Source organism: Clytia hemisphaerica, unplaced genomic scaffold, assembly GCF_902728285.1.
Source record: "Clytia hemisphaerica strain Z4C2 unplaced genomic scaffold, Clytia hemisphaerica genome assembly, whole genome shotgun sequence".
Taxonomy (NCBI): Eukaryota; Metazoa; Cnidaria; class Hydrozoa; order Leptothecata; family Clytiidae; genus Clytia; species Clytia hemisphaerica.
The window spans coordinates 586,133-598,534 of record NW_027103555.1 but is presented as its reverse complement, the minus strand read 5'-3'; the positions used below and the strand labels follow the sequence as shown (position 1 = coordinate 598,534).

General features: G+C 35.3%; 1 protein-coding gene across 1 annotated transcript; it reads left to right on the top strand.

Moving 5' to 3' along the window:
* The first annotated feature begins 8,993 nt into the window (after positions 1-8,993).
* On the top strand, positions 8,994-12,082 carry LOC136800472 (Golgi-associated plant pathogenesis-related protein 1-like). The gene is made up of 4 exons (XM_067057130.1): positions 8,994-9,470; positions 9,689-9,761; positions 9,969-10,119; positions 11,267-12,082. The coding sequence occupies exons 1-4, from the start codon at positions 9,148-9,150 to the stop codon at positions 11,416-11,418; spliced, it is 699 nt and encodes a 232-aa protein (XP_066913231.1). The 5' UTR covers positions 8,994-9,147; the 3' UTR covers positions 11,419-12,082.
* Positions 12,083-12,402: the final 320 nt, after the last annotated feature.

Genomic DNA, 12,402 nt, shown 5'->3' with positions numbered 1-12,402 from the left:
GCCTCCTTGTCCAGAAGATTTTTACATTTCAAATTACAAGGAAATGAATATCAAGTTATCATTACCACCATCTTCGTATAAATAAAAATTCCAAGTTTCTTAACTCAAAGATTCCGGGCGCTACTTTCAACCATTCACTGCTCTTACAGTTTATGTCACTTAATGATGGAGGGCGCAAATAAGGACAAAAAATACCAGGGGCGCCTATTTCATAGTTTGCACCATCGAGAAAATTAAGCCAGGTCGCTACTGAACAAGAGCTCTTTTGCGGCGCCCTTTTCTAACGGTGCTTTCGGCTAAGGTAGATTTACTTCTAATAACGTTCAAAAAGATCTCTTTTAGCTAAACAAGAGGACAAAAATGGGAAAATTTTCTCCGTTTGCGCAAACCATGGTTGCGCCTCCTCCTCCATTACTTTATACATTCAGATATCTCTTTTGTTCCCTCGTTTTTTGCAAAAATCTTTTAAAAACTTTTTAAATGTTTTTCTTCAAAGTCAACTAAAGTAAGCACTAAAGTAAGCACTAAAGTAAAAATAGCACTTTAAACCCTTCAAAGTGTTCCCTAAAAATTCTGGATTTGTTTATCCACTAGTCGTTGAAAAACTGAGCTTTAAAGATTTGAAACCCTTGAATCGGCGATAGTTTTCTCCAAGAAAAACTGAACTAGTGCACTACTACGCTCGTGATATTGAGCATTCGTACTAAGAATAAAAATCTTAAGCTTGCTCTAAAAGACATCGGTGTCGGTGTTTTAGGAAAATTTTGTCGGTATTACGGTGATTTAAGAAAAATCTGTCGGTATTTCGGTGTTGGCAACCCTCGTACGCCCCCCACTAAAGAGGTTGCGAGATTTGGGCTAGCGAGGCAAAAATCGCTAAAAAACTGGTAAAATTGTAATCCTCAAAAATCGAAGTTCCAGCCTCACTGTAGTTTACAGCCTGGATATCCAGGCTACTTTAAACAGTAGTTCTTTGGTTTTTAAATGTTTGTTTTGCTGTGTTAAAATGAAAGAAATTTAGTTTGGTTGACAGAAAGGACCTCCATCATTTCTTGACTTTTAAAAGCAAGGTAAATGTAAATGTACAATGAGAGGTTTTTCAAGTCACACGGGCAGGAGTAGTGCTCTTTTAGTGAACTAAACTTACTGACCTTTCAAAACCAAGTTCATGTTCAATGATAAAGAGGTACAGAGGTAATCAAATTTGTCGAATTTGTCAAAAGAAAACACGATCCACGGCATGGCCCGAACATGTTCGGGCCTGTTCGGACCATGCTCGGGCCGGGCCATGTAGTAGAATTTAATTTTATTTACCTTTTATCATCATCCATTGTTAAATATTTTCATCAGACAAATTCAAAGTTCCAAATACGGTAACTTTTATATTTGAACAATATATATTTGAATAAAGATGAAGATTTTTAAATTTGTTTGCTAAAATAAGGAATTTAAAATATAAATATTGGGTCCTGAAATTACACACGCGCGATCGTAGCAAGTTTTCGAAAATCTGGCCCGAACATGGTCCGAAACTGCGCGGGCCTGCGCGGGCCACGCGGGGGCCATTTTTAAAAAGTATTAATCCAGAGGCCTGAACATGTTCGGGCCATGCCGTGGGTCGTAAGAAAACAAATCAAAACTGGCCATCAAGAGCAGGCACAAACAACACCATCCTTGTAGCTAGATTTTGATTTTTGTTTTTATTTTGTTATGAGTTTTGATTTCGTCAGATGATTCGAATAAAAGTGTTTGATTGTTCGATGACTATCGAGGTGGAGTCTGGATTGCTTTGTAACCCTTTTTTAAAAGCATTATTTTATTATAGAGCGCAAATTTAAAAATAAATATATGGCTATAAATAAGAGTTTGATGCATAAAACTTTCAACAGATTTTACAAGGAACAAAATTAAAATTGAAGCAAGCTTACCCTCGATAGGCTTATACCAGAGGATGGATAGTTTGTCAGATGTTGTGAGGAAGAGAAAAAAATTAAAGAAAATTCTTGGAAACAGCAAAAATAGTCAATTTTTCTCTCACTGCAAGTGTCTACCATTTACCAAGATTTTAAAAAGCAAATCGAATATAACCTGAAATACTACCTTTCTTTTTACTCCCCGCTTCTACTTCGCGAATATCTAGAGGATTCGATATCTGATTTATCAGGTCAGTGGATTTATCGGGTAGGTAGAAAACCTGGCCCACCTCTCTGGCCCGGGCCATATGGCCTACCCTTGGCCTACCCTTTGGCCCACCTTACAACTCTAAAAAAGATTTGATTCTTATCATTCTGAAAATCTGCAAACCAATTCTGAGGTTGGACTTTTTCTGGCATTTAGAAAAACAACGAGACTGAAATAAACAAAAAAAAAATAAAAAGTTTTGAGTCTGCATTTTATACACCTGACATAGATTAAGGGGACCCGGGAGAGGGTCTGGTTAAGTCCTGTACGGGTGCCAACAACCCCTGTAGCGCTGTTTCTACAACTTTTCAGAGGACTACGGACCCCTTTTTTCGGAATCTTCACCCAAAAAAAAATAAAGTATCAAAACCTGGCGAAAAACTGTGACGTTGACCCGAACCCGACTCGAGCTCGGGATCCCTAGTGCAAGAGCACAATGCGCTACCATTAGGCTGACTTCTGTTGAATTAAATCATGAATTTTAAGGGTCTTATACCTTGTTCAGATAGACAAGACCTACGTTAAGAATATTTCACTCTCAATTTTGGCACTTTCTTAAGAATAATTGACCCTCTCATCCAAAGTACACTATTCTCATAAAAAAGCGTTTAATTCTTAAAGCATTTAGAAGATTTGACTAATTGTTTGTCGTAAAACGGCTGATGCAATAACGCCAACGCGTTTTACGATAAAATCATAATGAAATTATAGCGCATCCCGACGCACACATATCATTATAACCTGGTTGTCCGAGAATAAAATCGGGGAAAAAAATGTTTGAAGGTGGGCCAAAGGGTGGGCCAAGGGTAGGCCATATGGCCCGGGCCAGAGAGGTGGGCCAGGTTTTCTACCTACCCGGATTTATCTGATATTCCGATGGTGGTGGCCGCCCACGCTAAAGCTTTAACCATTGAGTTTAAAGCCCGAAGGGCTAGAGTTCAATCTCTAACCTTTCTCAGGCAAGAAAAAGTGAAGCCTTAAAAAACGCGCCACATTTTTGACGACAGATTGAATCTAGCAATTCCTTTGTTTATGATTGATATTTTTTCCGAAATTTAGCGGTAAATTTTAGTTTCAATCTGTCATTTGTGTAAAAACTAGGCGGGCCGCTCAAGGCCGCGCAACTTTGGTAGGATTTGTTGGCTTCAAATCCTACCAAGGAGATTGACCTTCGGGCTTATACTTCATTGGCTTTAACCCTATTCAACCTAGGCTTTTAGGGGCGGTTCAGAGCTAGGGGGGGGGGGCTTTTCCTGTACCCCACCTTAACTTTTTATCTAGTGGGTCTTTTTGGATAAAAATTGGCACACAAGACCCTTGTCACATAAGGCAACTTTTGACAAAAAAATTTTTTGATGACGTCGCTCATCATGCGCAAAGCATCAAGTGAGCAAAAACCGAAAATTTCCTTTGTTCTTATAGATAGCTATTGTATTCTAACAAAGGCTTTAGAAAAAAGTTGCCTGATTTGAAATTGCTTATTTTATCCTAAATATTCAATAAATTGCGGTTTAAACGATATATTTGACATAAAAAATAAATTTGTATTGGAAAAGTGTCAATTTTTGTGACACCTTACTGTCAGAAATGTCATCATGCTCAAGGTGTGAAAATTTTTAGGTGTGAAATTCTTTTTATTTTGAAGCTAAATAAAAGTTAGGAATTTACAGAAAATTTCATGGCAAAAGCTCTAATAGTAATATTTCAGGAGTTATTACTAACAAGAGCCGCAAAGATGCGGATAAATATTTCCTTTACAAATGTTAAAATAATAATTAATCTCCTCAAAAGATTTCAAAGTGCTTTAAATCTCAGATAACATCAAGCAACACAAGTCCCTAAGAATTTCAAAATTCCATTTATGTTATTGCCAGTATTTACAGGATTATTCATAAGATGACTGTAGGTTCAAAGCTACGGATCACGGAATATATCCAAGCTGAACCCGACTGAGAACAACAATGCAGTAATCAAATTTTAAATTTCGTTAGGTGGACTTTAAATGGATTTTAGTATTATACTAGCGGTCACCCGGCGTTGCACCGCCAAGTAGAGTGTTGTTGAACACATCAAAAGACCTGATTATATAATTATTATTTTAAGCGCTGATTTTCAGAAATATTATATAGTCAAAAAGGGGAAATATTCAAAATGAAAGAATGACAAAAAGGAGGAGGAGTAAAAAGAAAACCAAAGAAAATTTTATATATTTTCAAAATGAGATGAAATATTTTGCATTATATACTTTCATATATAAAATATTGTAAAAAATGTAAAAATTTAAAGTAACTTTTGGAGTTTTTTGTACGTGCTAAAAAGTAAAAATCTTTCAAAATAGGGAAACAATTTCATATTTTCCGACAGAATGCAAAAAAAAAATCTCATTTTTATACACTGGGAAACATTTCATAATCTGAAAGAATGTCGATAGGAAAAAATTCCCCTAACAGAAGCCATTTTATGATTTCCAAAAGCATGCTGCAAGAGCAAAAAATGTCACATACTTGGAAACAATCAAAATTTTCAATGTCAGAAAATAAAATAAATTGTCATGCCAGGAAATCACTTGAGTTTTCTTCATTTTTTAAATGCATGTGGAAGAAAATGTCAAGTTCACGACAAAAGTTTTACACGTTTTGAATGCACGTGTAAGAAAATCTCCAAATTTATCACAAAAGTTTCCACGTTTTAAATATACATACTGTCAACTGCTTTAACTTGGGACAATTGGTCGAAACATGGGACTGTTTGATATCTGGTCTGTATTTTCACTAACTTGTTAAATCTTTTTGACAACAAATTTGTTTTGATAAATCCACCAAGTTTATCAATCATACTTCCTTTCATAACATGTCACGATAACTTTCACTGATAGCGACGATTGTAGAATTAGAGAACGCCCGCTGCCTAACCGCCTATCGCCCGGATGGGATTAACAAATAACACGTGTGTAACTTGCCGCCCGAGTGACGTCAAACGCTCCATCGTTTTGCCATTTTTTAATACGCCGTTCATCAACTCAAATCAAATGACTTTGGAGGTTCGGTGAAATGGTGGCCAAATTGCCGTCCCATGTTTTGTCAGATAGTCCCAAGTTGGAGCAGTTGACGGTAAGAAAATCTCCAAATTCACGACAAAATTTTCCACGTTTAAAACACACGTTTAAATTCACAACTAAAGTTTTCCACGTTTTAAAATGCACGCGGTGAAGAAAATCTCCAAGTTCAAGAAAAATTTTAATTGTACATGTGAGTTGATTTCAAATTAATTACATCCATATTCAATGCAATAAACCTTTTAAGAAGTATAACATAACATTCTTCATGTTGGGGCCGTGGTGTTCCGGATCCGGTTATCAGCTTTAAAATTTGAAATTTATAACCGCAACGAGTTTTCACTAACTGTCACTAACCCCAGCAGTTAATTCATTGTTGTAGATAAAAAACCAAGGGAAATTCAATCATTAACCAGTCCATTTTGCTCCATGTTTATAAACCTTTAGCTAAAATCAGTTCATCAACCATTCCCATATGTTGCATTGTCATTGTCGGCTTGCATTTGTTGGGTGCAAACTTTTTTCATATTGCAAGTAGATACGTAATTTTTCAGGTATAACATGGTCAGATTTATTCACAGTCACTTGCCTTCGTACGATTTATGTAAATAAACAAACAAAATTGAAGTTTGTTTGTTGTGAAAAAGTTGATAAAATGTCCTGTTTTTCCAAGACCAACAGAATGTAAACGAAACATCAAATCCAGAAAGTAATATTAAGAAAAGTTCACTATCGACCATTCCTTGTGACAATCGTACAAAAATCATAATCCAATTCAACTCATCAAAGCATATAAACCAAATAGCAAAGAAAAGTAGCGAAAGAGCAAAAGTTGTTGTCTATTTTCTGCCATCTTTGTTTTGACAGTTTAGAAACAAAGCAGTATGGTCCGATCAACAATACGCTTCTGAAACGGCCGACGTTGCCCGATCGACAAGGAGAATAGAGCGCCGTACGGATATTTACCACAGACGTTTCTCAAAGAAATGACGTCTTCCGCCTCGAAAAAAAAACATCCTACTGTTTTTACCGCCGGAGCTTGATTTAAAAAGAGACTCATGTACAAACTCACGAAATTGACCAAAACCGAGCGTTAGACTTGGAGGAGAAGAAATTTTACCGTTTTAACAAATATTTCCTATTAGATAGGAAATATTTAATAATTTGACATCCGAACAGAAACAGCTCCCCCCCACCCCTAGGCCGAATAGGGTTAAAGAGAGCGGGCCAATTCCGATCGGAGAGGAATGATAGTCGGCCTTTGATGTGTCGCATCCTCAGTCGGGTTCAACATATAACCCTTGCGCCTAATGTAAAACTTCCACAATCAAGGTCATATTATTTATTTGAGAAAAAAGGGAAATTCACCGGGAAGTTTGGAAACCGCAATAGAGTTGTAATGTTAGTGTTCTAAGAAAGTAGGTTCGCCATCTGTGGTTGCCAGGATAAGAGTATTCGTTATCTACATTTAATAAATGTTTATTTAGACTATTTTATAGTCTACTTTAAGGGCTCTGACCATAGTCAGAAAATAGATTTTAGTATCTGAATATAAAAGTTATGTTTTAGATTCTTTAACACTTTTAACAAAGAATTGCCTTTATAAATTGCTTTTTTATCAACCCCCTTAAGAGTAATTAAGAACTTAATTGCAAAAATGACGTTATGAACTTTAAAAAGATGTTAATAATATGTTGCATCACCTTCTTTTATAAAAAGTGCTAAGTTTTAATGGGTAATTAAGCTTTTTGTTTCGAACTTTTTTCAAATTTTCCGCAAAGAATTGAACTATTTTAAATTTTGCGGAAAATTTTTCTAAAAAGATGTGTCAAAAGTTATGAATGTTTTTTTAAGCAAAATCCAGATGAAAAATTGATGAAAAACCACTATTTTGAAGATTTCGAGACAAAGAAGCATTTACAAAAATTTTCCGCAAAAATTTTTATTGTTTGGTAAAAGATACACTATCTACTGCAAAAATTTTTTTAAAATGTTTTTTCTTCGCCGAAACTAAGCTCTTCAAAGTTGAAATACTCTTCCTCGCAAAAGTCTTCATTTTCTTCTTCATCAAATTTTTTCAATGAAATTTTTGAATTTTCAGATTCAGGAATAGTTTGTCTAACAGAAAATGTATAATATGCTATAGTTTTGTTGGTTACATCAGTCAGAAAACACATTTTAAACACGGCAAATATGAAAAATTCACTATGGTCAGAGCCCTTAAGGGCAGAAACTTTCGCGGGCAGAAACTTTCACGTTTTTGGCATTTTTTCTTTTTTAAAAAATTAAACAAGAAATTCGCGAAAGTTAATTTCGCGAAAAATGAAATTTTCCTAAAAATCGTGAAAGTTTTTTCCAAGTTTTAAAAGCCGAGGACAGTCGATATTATCGATATTATCGCAGTGGCTAGGATTCGGAATGAGAGTAAGAAGTGCAAATAGTTTATCTATTATTTATTAGCATATCACTCTTTCAATTGAAGAAAAAAACGAGATTTGAAATAGTTTTTTATTCACTTTCCCTAGCCACTCGCGAAAGTTATTGCTACTAAAATTGAACATTCACAAAAAACCGCGAAAGTTTCTTCCGTAAATTTTCTTCAAAAAGTAAAAATCGCGAAACTTAAATCCGCGAAATTTCACAACTTTTCGGTCTCGCGAAACTTTCTGCCCTCAAAGTAAGACGAATCTCTATCTAAGAAAAAAGCCCAAAGCCGAAGGAAATTTGCAAATAACGCTAACGGAGTTTTTTTTGCCGAAAAGAGTTTACAGTCGGTAGAGTTGCCAGTTTCTTCAAAACTCTCCCGCCGATTTTTTCCCCTATACCGCCATAATAACACCATACTGCCATATTTTCCCGCCGTTACTAAAAGTAAACGTGTATATTGCGATACAGTCCGCTATAGACATTAATATGGTAATATCTGCTATTCGTCTTTGATTCTTTCTAATTCTACAGTGATTAGATTGACACATGCGCGATATAATTTCTATACTCGGTCGTCAGAGGTTGATATATTCTTTGAAAACACAACCTCAGGGTAGATTTTACTGATTTTAGTGATACCTTTCGTGACTGCTATCAGAGAGTCATAACAAACAAAGGGACTGGTTGTGAGTTTGTCTCCACAGGTATAACTCCAGGGAAAGGTAAACTATGTTGTTCACGGTATGAGTGCTTGGCATTGATGCCGGTAGGGATTATTTTGAAAATTTGTTAATGTTGGGAAAGGTTCATGGATGGGATAAGGCTCGGGATAAGGTCATTTTTAATTTCCATCTTGACTCCATTTCCTAAAAAGCATGCACAAATGCAGGATCATTACATTAATACATATAGAGCAAATTTTAAAGAAGAAACAAGTTTTCCTTGTCATTGTCACCCTGCTTTTGTAACACAACGTTAATGAAAATTCATGAATAAATTATGAAAATCAAAAGGGATTTCAAAAATCTTCCTTCAATAATGAATACTCTTTCTAAATGAAAATCAAAATACGATGCGTTCATTTATTGTGTATCGGCTCCTCTCGGATACTAAATGCAAAATCATGGATTCAAAGAAAACAATCTAGTACCCAGTCCCCTTTTGAAAGATTTTCTGTTGGAATTTTTTTGAGGTATGAAAACTAGATGTATAATTTGAATCAGAAAAATCAAAGTTGTGATTCAAAAATTTCATAGAGGTATTTCCTTTTTATGAATAAAACATTTTTGAAAGGAGGTATCGACTGTGATTTATGCATTGATTTTGTATATGTTAGAGAAGTGGGTCCAGATCTGATAAGAAATTTCATAGACAATTTGAAACGACAGAGTCTAATTTTACAAGAAAAAATTATTGGAGTGAATATTTTATTTGGCCTCCGATCAAAGCTTGCGTAATATTTCTGATTAAATGACTTTCAAAAAATGAATTTTTTGCAGGAGTTATTGTTTCTAATTATCGCTTATAAGCTATTTCCAGTCGTTCAAACGGTGATTGATGATGGTGTATCATTAGCTGATAAGACCACGTACGCACATAACAAGGTCCGTTATTTACACGCTGTCCAGGATATGGTATGGGATCAAGAATTAGCAGATAATTCGAAAGCGTGGGCTGATTTATTAGCTTCAGAAAACAGTCTTCATCACTCTGAAGGCTCCAAAATGGGAATGTATGGGGAAAATCTTTACAAAGGTTTCGATGGTTTCAAAAATGAGAAAACTGTCGCAGATGCCGTTTATAATTGGTAAGGATTGTGTTCCATGACTTTTGCAAGCACCCCTGTCTCAGTGATCCGTTGAGCGGCACAAATCTGTGTGAAAAACCTTTTCTCAGGAGATATGCAAAATTGTCTTTCCCAGTGACAGAGGAAGTGAATTCGCATTCTCTATCAAAATTTACAACCAATATTCCCACTGCATACTATTTTGAGAAAGACTTAAGATCATTTCAACTTCTTTAAAGGTACATAGAAATCGAAGGGTACAATTTCAACGATCCAGCACCAGATTTGGATATCCATGGACATTTTACAGCGGTAAGTTTTTAAGATTGCAAACATCCTAAACATCTCAGATACGTAAGGGGAAGACTATTCCAGTTGAAAATTTTGAAAAAGATTAAATCGGCTCATAAAAAGAATTTTAGCTTTATCTTAGACGATCCTATCGTCTACACAAAATCACAATTGATTCAAATTGAGATATGGCTGAGCATGATTTTTATTTAACATATATGTTGATAGCTTGTATGGAGGACAACAATACGAGTTGGTTGTGCCATCACTTCCAGGGAACTATATGGTGGCTTATTCACTTTCATTGTATGTCAGTATCTACCCTCTGGTAACGTTAATGGCTTCTTCTTGTCCAATGTTATGCAGTTGAGGTTTGGAGGTAAGTAAGATCAACGGTTAGGAGGAACTTGATTCATAATTTTGTAGTTTGGCTAAGACATTCTTATTTAAAGCTGAATATGTGAGAATTTCCATTGGACATAAAGAAAAAAAGTTTTTGTTCAAAAAGTGTGTAGAGTGAAGACTTCTCAGCCTCCTCATTTTTGAGCAAATCAGACTTCCTTACTTTTCCTGAACTGAAGCGAAAAATTTTTATTGAGAAAAAATGTGGTAATGTCGGCTTAGCTTTCATTGGCCGAAAGTATCAAAATAAGTAAACTACGTAAGTTTTTTAACAAATCAATCAAAAATCTTATTTTTTGACAAGTTGACAAACAATAAATGAAAACTCGGGTGAAACAAGGCATGTCCCAAATATATTTTGCGTGACGCACACCGCTTCCCATTATCCATTAATTTTCATATATAGCTCAAAAGAATCGTATCAACGAGAGGATTTCGAAAAGTGCTGGGTCAAAAATTTACATCAAGCCAATCTCAAGATATCGGCCAAAAACTGATTTTGACGTTATAAAATACATCGCAAAAACACGTCAAAAAGACAATTTAAATGACGTCATTATAGAAAAAAGGCGATAATTCCGATTAACTTACTACAATCAAAGCAAAATTTTGACTGGAGATGTAAATTAACGATTCTAAAATATTTCATGAAAAAAAATTTGAAAATTTATGATGACGTCAGCATTTTTTGACGTATTTAAATTTTTCCCGACAACAAATGACGTCATTGAAATTTTCTGAAAATTTTTGAACAAATATTTCAGAATCATTAATTTACAACTCCAGTCAAAATTTGGTGTTGATTGCATTAATAAAATTGAAGTTATCGCTGTTTTTCAATAATGACGTCATTTGAATCTTACTTATGACGTGTTTTTTCGTTGTATTTTATAACGTCAAAATCGATTTTTGACCGATATCTTGAGATTGGCTTAATGCAAATTTTTGACCCAGCATTTTTCGAAATCCGCTCGTCGATATGATTCTTTTGAGCTATATATGAGCGTTAAGGAATCATTGGAAGCGGTGCGCGTCATGCAAAATATATTTGGGACATGCCTTGTTTCACCCGAGAATGAATGAAGGCAGAAAAAATATCAAGAAACGCCTCTTTTCACTTTTAGCGACCATCCCAAGACATCCACGAGAACTAGAAGCACCAATAGGATGCATTGACCGTTTTGAGAATTGTAACATGTGGACCGGCGTCTGTGGACAAACAACATTTCGAACAATGATGGTACAATATTGCAAGAAAACCTGTCAAATATGCTAATATAAGAAGAATTTCTGTACAAGCCTGTACCAGACCCAAACTTTTGAAATAATATTGTCATTGAGGGATAGAAGTGAGACAAACAGATATTAATAGTGGTACGATGAAAGGAATAGTTTTATATGAAGTTACATTAGAATTCGAAGGTTGTGAACATTGAGTTTAAAACCCGAAGGGCTAGAGTAGAATCTCTTACCTTTCCCTTATCTGATATTCCGATGGCGTATTGGCGGCCGCCCACGCTAAAGCTCTAAAGGAGCGGGCCAATATACCATCGGAGAGAAATAGTAGTCATCCATTGATGTGCCGACATAAGTTTAGCCCTCATTTTCGGGGCCGTGCTGAACGCTCAAAAATTGTTTTTTTGAGATCTGGCGCCTCAAAAAGACCGTCAAATCACTGTCGTTAGTTACCACGTCATGAGTATGTCGGCAAAAATTACAAACAACATGGCTGATGTAATTTTCAAAAAATGTGTGCTGTTATGGTTGTTTTTGGTTTCTTTTGATGGATTTTTTGTAGTTTAACTGTACTTATCACTCCCTGAATATTAGTTTTAGTATCCAGTGTAATTTCTGTATGTGCACCAACCCAAAAAATGTGTTTCTACCACAGAAAAGTTGATAATCATAACTTTTGTTTTTGTTTGTTTTGATGGCTGATTTTTTCTGCGCTTTCTCAAATTTTATACCATTCAAAGACCAAAGAAACTAAAGCAGGTATGTTCCTATGGGCTTAGGCTTTTATCAGTAACTTTCATGTTGTTATCTATCTTAGACCGTCCTCCAAATATAACTGTTGTCCACCGGCCGACAACCGACAAACCGACTTCAGTTCAGTGTTCCAGAACTGAAGTTTTTAGGATAAAATCTTTATTAAACTTCACAAAAGTGTTCATTGAGGGTTAGTATTCATTTTCTATAGCTTTAGTTTTTCTTTTAGTGTTACTATAGATGCTGATTATGACTTTTCTCTTCTTTCAGA